At 37.3% G+C, this 19,519-nt stretch overlaps 1 protein-coding gene across 1 annotated transcript in view; it reads left to right on the plus strand.

Annotated features, from left to right (window-relative positions):
- Positions 1–17,245, plus strand: part of LOC127648797 (endophilin-A2-like) — a 31,589-nt gene extending 14,344 nt beyond the window's left edge. Inside the window, exons 7-10 of the mRNA XM_052133560.1 lie at positions 2,537–2,640; positions 2,780–2,916; positions 6,750–6,794; positions 13,515–17,245. Coding sequence (XP_051989520.1) covers positions 2,537–2,640; positions 2,780–2,916; positions 6,750–6,794; positions 13,515–13,708 — 480 coding nt within the window. The 3' untranslated portion in view covers positions 13,709–17,245. The remainder of the gene's footprint in view (positions 1–2,536; positions 2,641–2,779; positions 2,917–6,749; positions 6,795–13,514) is intronic.
- Positions 17,246–19,519: the final 2,274 nt, after the last annotated feature.

Raw genomic sequence — 19,519 nt, forward strand, 5'->3', positions numbered from 1 at the left:
AAAGTTATAAATATAGATATTTTTCATACAAAAACGCATCACTTCACTTCAGAAGGCCTTTATTAACCCCCTGGATTCATATGGATTACTTTTTTGATGGATGGGTGTGCTTATTTGGGCTTCAAAATCTAAGGTACCATTCACTCCCATTATTAAGCTTAGAAGAGCCAGTATATTTTTTAATATAACTCCGATTGTGTTTGGCTGAAAGAAGAGTCATATACACCTAGGATGGCTTGAGGGTGAGTAAATTACGTGCAATTATTTTTGGGTGAACTAACCCTTTAAAGTTATTTTTGTTTTATTCTTAAGTTACCAAAAAAGTTTTTTATATATATTTCACAAGTTTTTAATGTTGGGTTTTTATAAAAATGCACTCTGTCAGTGCTTAAATATTTTACATACATAAACACATCCTTGTCTGATAAGCTTCGGAGTTTCTCGTACCACTTCGCATTTTCTTTCCAACATAAAAGCAGATCCTTATCCGTTGTTATGCATGCCACCATCAAGAACTAAATACCAAAAAGGTTTAATGAAATAAGGATCAAAATATTATGTATAATGAAGTATAAAGTTATGCCACGCGAAAGTAATGCCTTGATATCTCCTCAATGACAAACATCCACAGTGGACTCAATTGCAACTGTGAAATTAAATGATAGAATCGGAGGGATGGGAGTGTAATTCAGCGTTCCTCACCACAGGCAAATTTGCCAAGGAAAATTATATTATATATAATATTATACAAATAATATTTGCAATATTAGAGTAGTGTTTTTAATAGTCGACTTGCTGATGCAAAACGAGTACTAGATTAGTTGATTACTCGAGCACATCCCAATTTCTGAGTGGTGGTTAGTGTGTTGCTAGGAAGTTTCTATTAAAATGAATGAGATAAATTGGAATGCACACTGGCCAGCGGGTGTAGAAAAGGAAGTTCCGCCTTACAGGTAAAAGAGCCAATCGCCTTTTAGATACAGACATTGCGTGGAAAATGTCATTTTTTAGAGTAATCTGAGGTAAAGAAGCACAGTTTATGATACCAGTGTTGTCAGATTTTATTGCTGATTTGAAATATGTTCTATCTTGACCAACCGTTTTGTGTTTCCCAATTCAAGTAGATAGGAGCTGCACTTGAATTCCGCTTGTTTACATACAAAAATAGCTGCCCAAAGATGTCCAATGAGTGGACTGACTTGCTAAAAAAGACTTTTCCCGAGTCAAAAGATGGAAGTTTATTGGATTTCATTCAATGTTTGTAAGTTCAGTCGCTTAGAAAAGTAATGGCACAACTCTCCTCAAAAATCTGCATGATTTGAGGTGACATTCATGTCCGTAGCAGGAATGGTACGGGACGAGTTATGAAAACTCCATATTAAAAACTTTTTTATATCACAGGACCAGGCAGAGTCCCTCTTCTGTCATTTATTGTTACAATCGCATTTAAGTATTTTAATTTTGATAAATACAGTGATCTACATCAGTGCTTTATGTGTTGGCTGTTTTCCAGACAGTCACTTAGCAATCACTGAGCCAACTCCTTTATCAGTCTGTTTTATCGACAGTGGACCAGCGACTGCGAAAACATCAGAGGGTATTTCTGATTCTCTGCCAAGTCAAGCTCAAATGCTTACTGTAGGTTCTTGATGTCACCAGTAACAAAAACAAATAAATAAAACGCCCAAATTTACCATGGTACTACCTTTATTCTTTAAAGTAACTTTGAATACCATGTAAATACCATGGCACATGAATATGGTTATCACTTAGTACCATGGTATACTGTTAAATGTAGCATGGTATTACCTTCTGATACCATCACTGTACCATGATACTACCACTGTACTGTTTTGTATGGGAAACTGTCAGCATGCCTGTAGTAGAGAATACAGATTTTAATCTTAAATATTGTAAAACAAATATCTTAAATTTAACATTCACATTTATTAGGCTTTATTACACTGCTCTCATGATTCTGTATCTTCAAAAACAGTTAATGTAATATTGTTTCATCCAGCTTATATAAATTGAGCAGACGTAATTGACTTAAGGCAGGCATAAGAATGTTTATTGCCAAATCACAACTTTTTTGGGGGTTAAAATACTTTCTCCTATCTTAGCTTAATATGCAGAGGCAACTAAAAGTAAGACATTCATAAGTTAATTTTCTAAAAAACATTGTTGGCGCTGTGTCTGTGGCACTTTGAATATTCCTTTGTTTGTTTTGAGTGACCCACTTAGACCCGCCCAAACAATGTTACTCAACCAATAGCATGAGTTGGGGGGGTGTCTCTTTCTTTGATGTTGAGAAAGCTGTTTTGAAAATAAAGTTTATTTTTGCAATTCCATTTGGTGGCACTAGTGGAGCAGAAATTACACGCTTCAGTTGTAATGTTTGATAATTAATAACAGAAAACTGTAAGAGCAGTTATTTAGTTTTTTTTGGACCAGACATGACATATTTGATATACAGTATATATGTGATATAATCCTTTATATAAAGGATTAATATATTTTTATACTGAATGTTTAGGTGGAGCAGGTGAGTCAACTCGCAGCTCTTGTAGAATCTCAACTGCAGTTTCACAGACAGTCTATGGAGGTCCTGGAGGAATTGGCTGAGAATATGAGACAAAGGTTAGTGATGAAGTCTTCATCATTCCATCTGATTCTCTATCTCAGATCCTCTATCACCTTATTTAATCTGCTGATGGATGGTTTAATCTCAGTCTCACCTTGTGTGTTGTGTTTGCATGTATTTGTTTGCGCTCTGCAGAGTAAACAAGGCCCAGTCTCAGCCCCGGCAGAAACGGATGCCCGTGTCCAGACCCAGTTTTGATTACTCCGAATCTGAAATCTCCAACGGAGGCTGGAACTCTTCAGCTTCCTCCTCACCGACCAACTCATCTGCAGGTGAGCTCACCTGTTGAAATTAGTACCTTTCGCATCGCATTTCTCATTTGAGCAATTTGCCACTTGAAAGAGTTGTAACATTCCATGAAAAACATTTGTTTTGGTCCTGTTGGTGAATAAAGTCTGACGTGAGATATCTGTCAACAAATAATAGATGGAATGAATATATGCAATTTACGTAGGCCCATGTGAAGTGGGGGTCAAAACCTATAATCTTGATTTAGCTTGCTAGAAAATTCAGCAAACTATATTGGTGCCATTGAAAAAGGTTTTGGAGCCGAATGCACAAACATTTTATACATTTTCAAACTACTGTTAACCTATTTCTTCTGCTGTGAATTAAAGATTATTTCTGATAAATTACATCAGAAAATTTTAACAGCCTTTTATTTATTGCATATGTTTGTTTGAAGCCAACAGTCTGCGTTATTTCATCGTAATGTTTTTTTTTTTCTTCTTTTCTTTTTTGATTTTCTCTCCTTTTCTCCCCAATTTGGAATGCCCAATTCCCAATGCACTCTAGGTCCTCATGGTGGCGTAGTGTCTTATCACGTGGCTTGAACACGTTACTGCGAAGTCGTAGTACGTGTGGAGGCTTCACGCTATTCTCCGTGGCATCCACGCACAACTTACCTCGTGCCCTACCGAGAGCGAGAACCACACATTATAGTGACCATGAGGAGGTTAACCCATGTGACTCTACCCTCCCTAGCAACTGGGCCAATTTGGTTGCTTAGGAGACCTGGCTGGAGTCACTCGCGACTCCAAGGGTGGTAGTCCGCGTCAATACTCTCTGAGCTACCCAGGCCCCCATTTGAGCTTAATTTTTAACAAATTGTTTTTAATAACAAATTCCTGGTGAAGAACATGATACACTGCAATGACTCACTGGGAATGATGCAATCGAGTTGATGTCCCTTAACTTTCCATTTTCTATTTGCTTCACTAATTGCATATTAATATTTATTTCATAATTCACAATGCTTTACACACAGTCTCCTTTTTCTTTTTGTCAAATTTAAACAATGTTTTTGCGTCAAATTAAAGTTTATGTTGTGATTCACCTCAGAGCTGGTTGGTTTGGTTCGGTTCATGGCTTTGAATTATTTATTTATTTATTTTTTAAGTATTTATTTAATCCCCATGGAAAACATTAATGGGGGGGAAATTCTTCCAGAACAAAGAAGGCTGAAAAAGTGGGCGGGCACTGTAGCACTCTTAAGTTTACCCGTTTATGTACTGAGCAACTTGAATGTCATGAAGCAGAACCATCTTCACATGCACCGAACTTGTTCTTATACAGTCTCTAGTTTCCATGGAGACAAGACAGGAATATGCAATAGATTGACTACTGGGCAAGGAGGCAGCGGGAACTGGCTGAAAAGTCAACATAAAGCTTTAATGATAAAAATGAACTTAAACAACATGAAACATAAATTAACACAGACACACATGCAACGCAGCGTGTGTCTCTCTCCCACTCTGGTGCCTCCGGCTCTCCTTTATCTCACTCTCCCGCTGATCAGCTGATTCAGCACCAGCCATGCACAATCATGGCCTGGCCACACCCTCCTCCTTGCCACACTCCTCCCCCACCCAATTCAGGCCGAGGCACCACTGGTCTGACTAATTTTCACCGGTCTGATTGTTTATGTTTCCAGGAGTGTTTGTTATTCATGTTTTGAGACGTTACAGACATTACATCGGAAATAAGCATAATTAAATGGCAGATGCTATTTGCACCCTGGTGCAAATAGTGTCAGATACTGTTTGCACCCATATTTAAATACTAACCTACTGTATGGGCATCACTGCAGTGTGTTTATTCTGTTTGAGTCCCACAGACATTAACCCCTACCCCTAAACCTAACCTTAAACTTACCTTAGAATAAAATAACCTTGGTTTTACAACAGTATTTTTTGTATTATCACAATATTACTGTACTATGACCATGGTTAATTGCATTAAATCTATGGTTTCTGCCAAAAAAACATGGTTACTACAATATTAGTAATGCAGTGATGCAATCTACACACAAGCAATGCAGAGCCATGGGAACGAGTGCAATCGACATACCCCGCCTCCAGATCAAACCTTTCTCTGCACTCCCTGACATTCACCATGACAAAATCACTGCAATGAAATAAACATGTGGCAAATTTGGTTCTTAATGTGGAAAGGAGGAAGCGGAGTGAACAATACACGTAGACATTGATTTTGCCTCTTTTCAGTGTCAAACATAACGCACTGCTTTTCAGCAGCCACTTCACACTGACATGCAGACACACAGCTCCGGTCTCTCTCTCTCTCTCTAATTGGTACTCTGGCTCCTCTTTATCTGTGTCCAGGCTGATTGCTAATTCTCTACCAGGTGTCCATCCTTACTGCTGAGCCACACCTGGCTCGCCACAAACCATTAATATTCATTTTTATCTATTATTTTATGTACTATTAAAGGAAACATTAAGAGTCGAAACAGGAAATCGAATGGGGGAAAAGAGTGTGACAATGCGGAATCGAACCGCGGTCGCTAGGACAACACAACTCATTCACACACCGTCTATACACCCCACGCCACTGCAGTGACACCTATTGTTTAGTTTTACCCTATTGGGGTGCAAATAGCTCTGTGGCAGATGCTATTTACACCGGGGTGAAAATAGACACTCCGTAATTGTTAAAATAATATGATACATTATGAAATCTGATTCTATGTACTGATTACCATCAGAGAGATGTTAATCAGTACATAGTCAGATGGTAGAGAGCTAGAGGATGCTCCCTTGAATAGCACATCCAGTGTGCTGTCTGTCTGCACTCATCTCGAAATGCAACTTATTTTCATATTTACTCCATATAAAGCCTCTGAAAGCAACATTTTTCAGCTTTTGGATGAACCCATTGATTCTTAATGTGAAAATGCACTGCTAAATGAAAAATGTTATTTTTCAACTTTTGAGGGAATATTGTCTCAATTTCCACTTATATGAGCATCATGTTTATCAGCATGCTGACTCTAATAAACATGATGAAATTAATGAGTTTTTTCAAGTAGCATATCAAAAGAAACTAGAGATGGTGCTCTTTACACCCAAACAGGTTTCTATGAATCCTTTCAGTTTCTTACCAGAGGCAATTTTGTTGACACTGTGCCCATAGAAGTGCTTCACGGAAACTGACATGTTGTTGAGTCACGTGACTCGGTGCACTAGAAGTTTAACATTTAAATGACAGTCTGCAGTCTTGTGAACAGTATTCAGCTGGTTTAAGTTCTTTTAAATTATGCCTTACGTATAGCGAAGCCAAAATACAATGTCCATGAAGGTGGACGGGGTTAAATATACAGGTATATGAACTTTTCATTCATCTTTTAATCTAACTCAAGCAGTCCGATTAAATAAAGAGTCAAGAAAGAGAAATGTAAATCTTGGCCAATGTTACATCTGTTCATTTCACATTGGAAATGGATGTTAAAGTTGAGTTAATTCCATTGTGGGATACAGTATTCTGTGCAGTGTGCTTTGTTGTATAGAACTCATTTTGACATAAAGTGTTGGTACAGAAAATGTGTATACTGCACACAGTATACGTACGTACTGCACTAATAGTACAAGTAGGATGGCAGTAAGCAATCTGAAGGAGTTAGTGATCACAGCCTGAAATTAAACTAAATTCCATGACATTTTTCATGCAAATATGCCCCTATATATTTCTGTAAATGTGTATTGATGCCTTGTTGCTAGGAATGCAGATAACTGCGGCAGAGGATGTGTGCAGTCACCTGTATTTTACACAGTATGTCTGACTGTTGTTTTTCTTTCATGTATTTCAGCTGCCAAATCCTTTAACAGAGCATCTGGACGCCAACAACGTAATTGTGAGTCATACAAACTCAGCACAGTGTGTTTTTTTTTATTTTTTTATTTACAGTTTTTACAAATCCTAAAAACGCTATTTAACATGATTGGCTTGAATCAGCTACCTGCTAAATGTACCCAAGTGAAACCCACTCACACGCATAATTAACTCATGATGAACAGTTTTGCCCTCCTCTGCTCTCATGGGGCCCGTGATGAGCACAGTTCCTTTGCGTATATCAGATGTTCTGTGAGTGTGACACGTTCAGTTTACCTTCATAAGCTAAATCAAAGTCGTGAGAAATCTGGCACGTCTTCAATTATCCACTGGGGAAATTATTGTTCAAAAATGGTTTATTTAATAAAACCAGGGAGAACAGTTTTTAGAATAGGCACAACATATGCACAAAAAAGCTATTTTCTATAACGAGGTAAGCTTTCTTGTACTGTACAGCCATGGCCAGAAGTATTGGCAGTGACATAAATTTAGTTTTTTGCAAAGTTTGCTGCTTCAGTTGTTGTGGTGTTGATTCACATTGTTTCTAGATTATTGTGCAGAGTGATCAGATGCCATCCATCCATCCATCTTCAACCACTAATCCGAAGTCGGGTCGCGGGGGCAGCTGCTCCAGCAGGGGGCCCCAAACTTCCCTATCCCGAGCCACGTTAACCAGCTCTGACTTGGGGACCCCGAGGCATTCCTAGGCCAGTTTGGAGATGTAATCTCTCCACCTAATCCTGGGTCTTCCCCGAGGCCTCCTCTCAGCTGGACGTGCCTGAAACACCTCCCTAGGGAGGCGGCCAGGGGGCATCCTTACCAGATGCCCAAACCACCTCAACTGACTCCTTTCGACGCAAAGGAGCAGCGGCTCTACTCCGAGCTCCTCACGGATGACTGAGCTCCTCACCCTATCTCTAAGGGAGAAGCCCGCCACCCTTCTGAGGAAGCCCATTTCGGCCGCTTGTACTCGCGACCTAGTTCTTTCGGTCATGACCAGATCAGATGCATTTTAAATAATTGCAAAAAGCTTCATTGGCCAAAAAAAACTAATTTCACTGTTTTTTGGCCCTGGCACAAAATGACCAGCTAACATAATTTCACTAATCATATCAGCAGCACCTGGGAAAGTGTGAACAAATACTAGTCAGGAGAAATCACTCTATCATTCTGATTGGATTATAAGAGCAGACTGATTGCTATAAAAGGAGGGAAGAAGTGCTTCCAATCATTGTGTTCTTGTTAACAATGGTTACCTCTAAAGAAAGACGTGCAGCCATCATCGTTTTGCATCAAAATGGCCTCATATGCAAAGAAATTGCTGCAAAGAATATTGCACCTGAAAGAACCATTTACCGGATCATCAAGAACTTCAAGGAGAGAGGTTCAACTGCAGTGAAGAAGGCTTTAGGACGTCTCAGAGTGTCCAGCAAGCACCAGGACAGTCTCCTCCTGAGGAGTCAGCTACGGAATCGTGTCACCACCAGTGCAGAGCTTGCTCAATATTGGCAGCAGGTTGGTGTGAGTGCATCTGCACGCACAGTGAGGCGAAGACTTTTGGACAATGGCCTGGTGTTAAGAAGGGCAACATAGAAGCCAATTCTCTCCAAGAAAACCATCAAGGACAGACTGAAATTCTGCAGGAAGTACAAGGATTGGACTGCAGAAGACTGGTGCAAAGTTATTTTCTCTGATGAAGCCCCATTTCGACTGTTTGGGACATCTGGAAAATCGATAGTCTGGAGAAGAAAAGGTGAACGCTACCATGAGTCCTGTGTTGTGCCAACAGTGAAGCATCCTCAGACCATCCAAGTGTTGGGTTACTTTTCATCACAGGGAGTGGGCTCTCTCACAATTCTGCCCAAAATCACTGCCATGAATAAAGAATGGTATCAAAACGTCCTGCAAGAGCAACTTCTCCCAACGATCCAGGAGCAGTTTGGTGATGATCCGTGCATTTTCCAGCATGATGGAGCCCCATGTCACAAGGCAAGAGTAATAATGAAGTGGCTCAGAGATCATTACATTGAATTTTTGGATCCGTGGCCAGGCAAATTCCCTGATCTTAATCCCATTGAGAACCTGTGGTCAATCCACAGTTTGGCAAGTGGACAAGCAGAAGCCCACAAATTGTGATCAACTCCGAGCACTAATAAGGCAAGAATGGATCACCATCAGTCAGGATTTGGCCCAGAAGCTGATATCCAGCATTCCAGAGCGAATTGCAGAGGATATGAAGAATAAGGGTCAACACTGTAAATATTGACTCTGCATAAATTGAGTGTTTTTGCCAATAAAAGCCTTTCAAACTTATGAAATGCTTATCATTATTTTCCAGTAAACTATAGAAACGTGAAAAAATAATCTACAAACACTGAAGCAGCAAACTTTGCAAAACACAAAATTTATGTCACTGCCAATACTTTTGGCCATGGTTGTACTTTCTTATACAGCATCCTGACTGAAACGGATCCTCATAAGTGATTACATTGGAACATTTCACATAGTCGCTATCTCATGTGGACGACTATTCACCATGATTCCAAAACTGTGCCATAACCAGACATGACAAGTTTCCAGCGTCAAGCAAATTGTCTAGCCGCACTGACTGTAAAACTACGGATTTTCTGAATTATGTTTCCGTTCTCTCATGGACAGTTTTGTGTTTTATCACAAAAAATTATTTCCTCGCAATAGTTTTCGTTCACTCACAATATGTTTTATTCCCTCACAATTATTTTGGGTTCCCTCTCAATACCTTTATCCATCCCTTTTGAATATTAAGTAAATGGTCTGCAATTATATAGCGCGTTTTAACCTTAACGGATTTCAAAGCGCTTTACAGTGTGACTCATTCACCCATTCACACAAACATTCATACACCAATGACGGCAGAGCTGCCATGCAAGCCTGCCATTGGGAGTAACTTGGGAGTCAATGTCTTGCCCAAGGACACTTCGGCATGTGGAGTCGTGTGGGCCGGGAATCGAACCACCAACCCTGTGATTAGTAGCTGACCCGCTCTACCACATGAGCCACAGCCGTTATACCACAGCCACACAGTTAAGCATTTTTTAACTACAGTATTTGTAGTAAAACTATAGTAACCACAAAATGTACTTTTACTACAGTAACTATAGCTCAACTATGGTATTTGTAGTTAAACTATAACCATGAAAGCTAATGTGAGGGAACTCAAAATTATTGCAAGTGAACGCAAACTACTGTGTGGGAACGTAAAACTATTTTAGAACAGATTTTAAAGGGGTAATTTACCCAAAAATTACATATCTGTAAATGTACTCATCCTCCAAATGGGTTTTACTTTCTTATGCAGACTTGAGTTGACAGAATTTGAATTCCAAAATGTATATTGCCTTTAATAACTCATTTATGTGCTTTATGTGATGAATTGGTCAATTTATTTGACTGTATATTTAAATTACGTTACCATAAAAATATTGGGTGGAAATCTTCAACAGTTTTCATTTGGGAGAGTTGGAACCTTCCACAAATAGGGAACAAATTGCTTTTTTTTTTTTTTTTTTTTAGAGCAGTAAAATCCCAAATCTCAAATTCTTACTATTATCTATCTATCATAATACAAACTACTATCTAACATACAATTACCCAAGTGTAGCTAGTTTTAAATATCAAAATTTCTCATATTTTAACGTTGACTGCATTTGTCAACCCTGTTACCAAAGTTATTTTAAGAATAATTATGTAGCAAGCATTTTTCTTTGTAAGTATATCAATAACTGCAAATCACCATACGGTACCAAACTAAATCAGAGTTATAAACTGTGTTCAAATTTAGCTTCTAGGCTTGCTAAAATTGTGAATCTTAAAAAATGTTCCAATAAAAGCACGTACTTAATATTTAGTAAACAGATATTTTGTTAAGATACAAGGAATGTGCTGGGTTCAACAAACATTACAGCATAATTTTGATTACCACAAATAAAGCTCTAAATGAACTCTAAACTCAGGCGCTGAACACTACATCCCACCCGAACTTCATATTTGTATTTTTCTTTTATTAATTTATATATATTTATTTCATTATTTATTTTTCGTACAGTCCCTTGCACATTTCTTGCACATAACATCTACCTCCTGATGCTGCTTGCACTGTTCTGGCCACCGGCCATTAACATATATTTACACATTTACATACTTGTATCTCATTCTGTACAATGCACCTTCAGTTTATGCTTCTTCATTTGCACCTGTACTGTATTATAGACATTTGCATTGAGCTGGTCTCTGCTTTTCTGCATCATAACTTTGTACTCAAAAAAACATATTGTATATTGTATATACTTACACATATATATATATATACACTCACCTAAAGGATTATTTGGAACACCTGTTCAATTTCTCATTTAATGCAATTATCTAATCAACCAATCATGTGGCAGTTGCTTCAATGCATTTAGGGGTGTGGTCCTGGTCAAGACAATCTCCTGAACTCCAAACTGAATGTCAGAATAGGAAAGAAAGGTGATTTAAGCAATTTTGAGCGTGGCATGGTTGTTGGTGCCAGACGGGCCGGTCTGAGTATTTCACAATCTGCTCAGTTACTGGAATTTTCACGCACAACCATTTCTAGGGTTTACAAAGAATGGTGTGAAAAGGGAAAAACATCCAGTATGCGGCAGTCCTGTGGGCGAAAATGCCTTGTTGATGCTAGAGGTCAGAGGAGAATGGGCCGACTGATTCAAGCTGATAGAAGAGCAACTTTGCCTGAAATAACCACTCGTTACAACCGAGGTATGCAGCAAAGCATTTGTGAAGCCACAACACGCACAACCTTGAGGGGATGGGCTACAACAGCAGAAGACCCCACCGGGTACCACTCATCTCCACTACAAATAGGAAAAAGAGGCTACAATTTGCAAGAGCTCACCAAAATTGGACAGTTGAAGACTGGAAAAATGTTGCCTGGTCTGATGAGTCTCGATTTCTGTTGAGACATTCAGATGGTAGAGTCAGAATTTGGCGTAAACAGAATGAGAACATGGATCCATCATGCCTTGTTACCACTGTGCAGGCTGGTGGTGGTGGTGTAATGGTGTGGGGGGTGTTTTCTTGGCACACTTTAGGCCCCTTAGTGCCAATTGGACATCGTTTAAATGCCACGGCCTACCTGAGCATTGTTTCTGACCATGTTCATCCCTTTATGGCCACCATGTACCCATCCTCTGATGGCTACTTCCGGCAGGATAATGCACCATGTCACAAAGCTCGAATCATTTCAAATTGGTTTCTTGAACATGACAATGAGTTCACTGTACTAATATGGCCCCCACAGTCACCAGATCTCAACCCAATAGAGCATCATTGGGATGTGGTGGAACGGGAGCTTCATGCCCTGGATGTGCATCCCACAAATCTCCATCAACTGCAAGATGCTATCCTATCAATATGGGCCAACATTTCTAAAGAATGCTTTCAGCACCTTGTTGAATCAATGCCACGTAGAATTAAGGCAGTTCTGAAGGCGAAAGGTGGTCAAACACAGTATTAGTATGGTGTTCCTAATAATCCTTTAGGTGAGTGTGTATATATATGTATATACATATTGTTATTTGCACTTCTGGTTAGATGCTAACTGCATTTCATTGGCTCTGTACTTGTATTTTGCACAATGACAATAAAGTTGAATCTAATCTAAAGGAGTGTGAATGGGGCCAATTTTGGGGGGTTTAAAAAGGGAGAAATGTGAATCTTATAATATTACAAAAGCACTTACATTAATTCTTCTGTTATAACTCATGTGTTATTTGAGATGTAAAGTTGTTTAAATCAAAACATTTTACATTAGTTTATCAGGATTAAAGGGTTATCAGGGTTACATTGTCATGACAACGAAGTAGTAAAATTGGCTATAACTTTACACAGAAAAGTTTAGTAAGCAATTTTATTACATTAAAATCATGTGGTGTCTACTTTTGAAACAATGAATATTACAGTGTATATATAGTTTTAATATTTACAGATTGGCTTTTAAAGAAAAGGAGGGATGAGTCGAAATACATTTTTGTGCTAATCAACATTATGCCACAAATGCTGTTGATTGAGCTTAACATGTGACAAATCCAGAAGAATCCTTTAACAGAAATTTGCACGAACAGTGTACAAACATTATACATGTAAACATGATTTTAGTATGATATAATGACTTGCTGACCTTCTCTATGAATTTATGTCCAATAATACTAATAATTTAGTTGTCATGACAACACTACCTCGGTAAACCGCGTAATCTGGTAAACGCTGTTGTGGTGACAAATCACTCATTTTATCACACTAAAATCATGTTGACATGAATAATGTTTGTTTTGTGGCTTTGTATTTGAAACATTGAGTATTTTAAGCGTTTGTGCACTGGCCCCATTAACTGAAATATTAAGTGTATTACTGTAACTGCGACTTTTGCTTCTTTTCTTTTTTTTAAATGAACGAGGGATGAATCAAATGTATTTTCTTTGGTAATCAACATTGTGCCACAAATGCTGTAGATTGAGCTTAACTTGTATTGAACCCGGAATATAATTCTCATTTATGTGCCCCATTCACACTGATGATAATCTGTCTTCTAATAGTTAATTATAATTGTTTTAATCTCTCTCTCTCTCTCTCTCTCTCTCTCTTCACCTTTCCCTTGAAAATCATTTTCCGTCTTCACCTTTACTCTCTTCCTCTATTATCCTCTGTCCTTTGGTCTCCATAGCAACAGATCAGCCGTGTTGCAAGGCTTTGTATGACTTTGAGGCGGAAAATGACGGAGAGCTGGAATTCTACGAGGGCGACATCATCACACTGATCAGTCAAATAGACGAGAACTGGTACGAGGGAACCGTGCACGGCCAGACTGGATTATTCCCTTGTAACTACGTCGAGGTGATGGTGCCCCTGAAACACTGATCAGACAGCCAGAAATAAAGACAGAAAATGGACAGACGAGGGAGAAGTGTGTTAAACTTGTGTTTCACTCTGAGCACTTTGACTTAAAGAACTGAAAGAAATGTTGGGATGGAATATTTACTGGAATTTACTGATTGGTGAGGTCCAGTTTTGTAGTTTAGCTTAGTGTAACACTTGTCATTTCCCACTGTTAAATAAACATCACTCAAAAGTATCCCAAAGATCAACATTTTGTCTTGGTTTCTGGAGTAAAATGGATTTTATTTTTGTATTAGTTTCTTATAAAAGTGATGTTACGTTCTTAAAAACTCAGATATGCAGCATCTTGACTGTAAAATAAAAATGTATAGCTACTGTTGGTATTCACTGCCCTCTAGTGGCCAGATTTGACTACAACAATTCTTAACGTTGGCTGGCAGTTTTCAATCATGGCTTGTTTCTCTTTCTGATTGGTGCAGCAGAGCTTGCTGGGCGTGGCCTCCTTATAACACCCATAATGTTTCAGCTATGTTTGAATAACTTATACTAAGAAATGCAGTTGTTTTGAACATATATTAGAATAAGATTAATCCATGTGAATTTAAATATAGCTTTAAAAATAGAATCTGCATGCTGGAAATGATGATTATGTAAAGGTTGAATACAGCTATTTGATATACCAGAAATACCAGTTTGTGCTTATGTAGACAACCTTTCCCTCTCTTATTCCCTTCTTCCCAAATTTTTATTTTTCTTAAATGTTCTTGTATTGTTTCCTTTTTCCTATTTACTGTATGCACTCTTGTGTACATCTGCTTCATCTCTCTTCGCTATTTAAATGAAAAAAGGAACCTTAATTAATCCACTTCCTTACTGTTTTAATATACTGTGTTTTCAAAGAACTGTTGTGGTACTGAGCAATTGGGCGAGTTTATTACCTGCAGTGAAGAGGAAACCCTTATCACGTTGCTTTTTTGTTTGTCAAAAACTGTGGTACATCTTTGAATGTGATTTACATGATATCAGAGCTCCACAGGGATGTTGAGGTCATGTAAACTGAATCAGAGTCTATTAAACACCGATTCTCTTACTTTTAAGACAGGTTTACTGTTTGCCATGTTGACTTTGTATTAATATGGTTTTATTTTATATCCTTTCACAAAGAGGGTATTTAGTAGTTCTGTTTAACCACTGACCCCCATTCAGTTCCGTTTCTCACTCTTTAAAATAAAGTTACATGTAAAATTCAGGGAGGGGCTGTTCTTTGACCAGTCTGTTAGATCTGCTTTATTTGTACCGTACGGCTAAGCTCAGTTTCATTGTGGATGGCTAACTTAAACTAAGCAAATGTTTGCATATAAATGTCGATGTGAATTTTGTTTGTCTTTTCACTGCTTTAACGGTATTATTCAACTGTTTGTACACCTTTCTTTTATATTCATATAGTTGTGCATCAAGGGATAGTTCACCTGTCATTTACTCACCCTCATGACGTTCCAAACCTGTATGAATTTCTTTCTTCCATGCGACACAAAAGGAGATGGTTTCAGTCACCATTCACTTTCATTGCATTCTATAAAATGAAAGTGAATGGTGACTGAGGCTGTCATTCTGCCTAGCGTCTCTCATTGTGTTCCATGGGAGAAAGTCACACAGGTTTCAAATAACATGAAGGTGAGTAAACAAGGACCGATTTCATTTCTGAAAAATGTCATTTCTTTCATTTATTCACCCTCATGCTATCCCAGATGTGTATGACTTTTTCTTCTGAACACAAGCAAAGATTTTTAGAAGAAAATCTCAGCTCTGTAGTGATTCAGAGCAATGCTAATGCAAGTGAATGATGACTGAAACTTTGAATCTCAAAAAGCACATAAATGCAGCATAAAACTCAATTGGTTTAATCCATGCCTTCTGAAGCAACCCAATCTGTTTTGGGTGAGAACAGACTAAAATGTAACTCCTTTTGCACTGTAAATCTTGGCATATGCTGTTTCCTTGGTGATCATGATTTCAAGCTTGATTACACTTCCTATAGCGCCATCTAGCACTTGGAAGTGTAATCGAACTTGAAATCATGATTTTGCCTAAAAACTGCAATGGCAAGATTTATAGTGAAAAATTCTTATATTTTGTTCTTTTCTCACCTAAAATGTATTAGATCTCTTCAGAAGACATGGATTAAACCAGTGGAGTAGTATGGGTTAATTGTATGCTGCGTTTGTGCTTTGTGGAGCTTCAAAGTTCTGGCCACCATTCACTTGCATTGTATGGACCTACAGAGCTGAGATATTCTTCTAAAAAATCTTTGTTTGTGTTCTGCAGAAGATAGTAAGTCATACACATCTGGGATGGTGAGTAAATGATGAGAATTATCTTTTTTTGTGAGAACTATACTATTACCAAAATACCAAAGGGAAAAACTGAACTGGTTTAGGTTATCCAACATTTTCAGAGCAGATCCAGGTGGACCAGATCATGTTTCTGATTGTTTTTTTGTTTGTTTGTTTTTCAAATTAAGACATGGAAATTATTCTGCACACTAGATATGTATACTGCTCAGTGATGTGCATCATAAGGGGTGATACTAGGTCACATATATCATCAGGTTTACTGGAATGAGCATACTATAGTGTGTTATGGAAGAAAACAAAGGCAGAAACTCACCCCTAATTAAGTCATGTGATTCCACTCATTAGTCAGCAGATCTCATTTAATGTTGGTCAGTTGTACAGTATGACCTTAAAACAAACCAGTGTGACCAGCATTCTTAAAGGGACACAAGTTTGATAAAAGATTAATTTTTTGGTGAACTATCCCTTTAAAGCACAAACGACACCTGTATTTGCTTGAGCAATTGTGCTTTGGGTGAGGGATGCTGGTCTTATATCAGATTTGCTGCCGGTTTACCCAGATCTGCCCTTGGAAACCCTGTTTTACATAGTGTTTTGTTTTCTCTATGCTGCTTTGAAGTACTGTACTCTCATCACCCTAAACGCCTCTTCATTTTTAAGTGCCTTATAGATGCTTTTGATGTTTATATTTAAAAGTAATGCTATTTTTAATATGGGTAGAATGTATTATCTACAATGGAAAACCAATAAGAGATGGATTAATCTAATATTGCTTGTGCCTTTATTGACCCTGGTGAACGTGATGGTTAGGCCTTAAAATTGAAATCAAGTTATATGATAGTTGTATAGTTCAGAAAGTATTAAATGAATTCCTGTCAAATCAGTATTTCCTGCTTGAGTATATGTGTGTGATTTATTCTGTTATAAAGATGTGCAGGGCTGAGAGAACACTGTATATTTTCATCTTAAATAAATATGGAAATAATATAGGCTTCCATGATCTGGTTGCTGTTGTTGCTGATTTGATTTCTTACCTTAACCTATTGAGACCCCCACGTGAGTGCTGTGTGCATTTTCCATTTCCCATTTTGAGTTGTAACTAGTAGCGCCTAATAAGCGATTAATAGCAAATAGTTGTCCTAAAAATATATGTCCACATATGTGGACAGTGAGACTTTGTTTCAAATAACACAAAGCTATAGAAAGTGTTTCCAGGAGTGTTGGTTATTCATGTTTTTGCGATGTTACAGACATTACAGCTTTTTTCTATAAAGCTGAAAAATCATTATTATTCAGAGTAATGTCCAGCAGCATCCAATCACTGCCAACCATGTTAAAATAAAATGTAGCATTATAAAATTCTGAATCTACAGTATGTACTGATTACCATTGTCCCATATCTGCCATACATGTTAAGTGGTCCAAACATCATTTGCAGCCATGAAAAGCCGTGCATAATTTACACGTTGGCTATTTCGTATGGTCTCACACAATGTTGGTCGCATAAACTCGAACAACTTTGTTACGTGCAAATTCCCGGACGTCTAATGCGGAAGTAAGCAGGAGTTCCGAGGCATTAAGGACATACTTATTAATATTATGCCCTTACCCAAACCCCTTATCTAAACGTAACCAATCAGTAGAGTGTGTAAATATGATGGGAAGCTGTTGTGCGTGACAGAAGCAAGTAATTGTCGCGTATTAGAGGGAAACGATTTCCAGCAACGTCATTGGCTGTAGTGAAAGTTGTAGGAATTCAAACGAGTGCAGTCGCACGATATCATACGAATTAGCCCAATTTAGAAAAGAACAATTTTGCCCTGAGAGTGTGTTGCGTTGGGTCGGATTTTAGTATTGAATGCACTTAGATACATAGAAAGCGGTAGGATGCTCCCTCGCTCCCTATTTATTGAATGACTCAACCTCCAGTGTGCTGTCTGTCTTCTCTGGTCTCAGAACAGTTCAATATGCACCTTATCTTCATCCTCCAACTCCATATATAACCTCTGAATGCAACATATTTCAGCTTTTGAATGAACTCCTTGATTCTCAATTTGAAAATGTCACCGTAGTGTTGCGGAGATAAAGGACACAAAAGCAGAGATGGAAAACAAAAGTGGGCTTCATTAAACCAAGGCAAAAATACAAACAAAATGTCACAATGGAGGAAAACCAAAATGAAACAGAACTAGTCTCAAGCTAGTGTTCATGAACCAGCTGGGGGTATTGTCATGACCCTGTTTTGTCTGTTCTGTGTGTTTGTCGTGTGTATGTGTGATTGGCTGTTAACAGTGTGCTTCTCTGTCCCCGCCTCCTCATTACCCTTGCCAGTCTCCCTCATTTAGTCCTTGTCATGTTAATTGCCTTCACCTGTTCCTCATGTGCCTTTCCTCTATATACTGCACCCTCTTCAATCATGTATTTGTCAGATCGATTTGTTTGCTAGTTTGTTTGTTCTTGTTCCAGTGTTGATCCTGTTTTTGTGAGTTTTGTTACTAGTTAGTTTGTTCCCGGTTGGTCTTATTTATTATTCTTTTTCTAGTTTACATTTTGATTGGTTTTCTCTCCCCTGTGTGAGTTTTGTGTTACCTGTTCTGTTTTCTGTCGTTTTTATAAAATAATTTTTATTTTCACTCATTTCTGCATTTCGGTCCTCATTCCTGACACATTCTGTAACATTAACTTATTTAAACATTATACCTCATTAAACTTCATCTGGATAAAAATATAAATATACAAAACTTTCATCTGGTGAATATATATATATATATATATATATATATATATATATATACGCTAAAAAAGCATTAATTTAGTAAGTACTTAATATCGAGCATTAGAGTTCCTGGTGGGTTTCTGGCTTGTTTATAATTATAAGTCCTGCATATGCACACATTTTCTAATTATTATTTGAATTTTGTTTGACTAATAAACTCCATATGGGATTTTTTTTTTTTTTACACTCTTGTAGTCAAATTAAGCTACTGTGAAAATAGTAGCCGATTAAACAGTTTACTACAGTTTAAAAAAAGTATAAGAACGTATATAAATATGAAAATATATGTATTTTTATTGGTATTAGTTCCTCATATTTGTATTAATATATATATATATATATATATATTTATGAATGTTTGATTTATTCATTAAAAAGTATATAAAAATAAATATTTAATATTTTTTTTACTATGAATAATATCTTTATTAAAGTAGTAAACAAACATAAAAAATATTAAAATATAAAAAACAAAATTAATATTTAATATAGGCTGTATTCATATTTTATAAATATTTTTGTAATAATTATTTATAATAAATACAACATTTAATGATACATATATTAAAGTAATGCTTTATATAATTTTGTAAATATTTTTGGTAATATCTATTAAATATTATATTCTTATTTTTCTGAAGGTTTATTTATTATTAATTTAAAAATAATATAAATTAAAAATATTTCAATTTTTAACATTAA

The sequence above is a fragment of the Xyrauchen texanus genome, chromosome 9 (genome assembly GCF_025860055.1).
Source record: "Xyrauchen texanus isolate HMW12.3.18 chromosome 9, RBS_HiC_50CHRs, whole genome shotgun sequence".
NCBI classification, from domain to species: Eukaryota; Metazoa; Chordata; class Actinopteri; order Cypriniformes; family Catostomidae; genus Xyrauchen; species Xyrauchen texanus.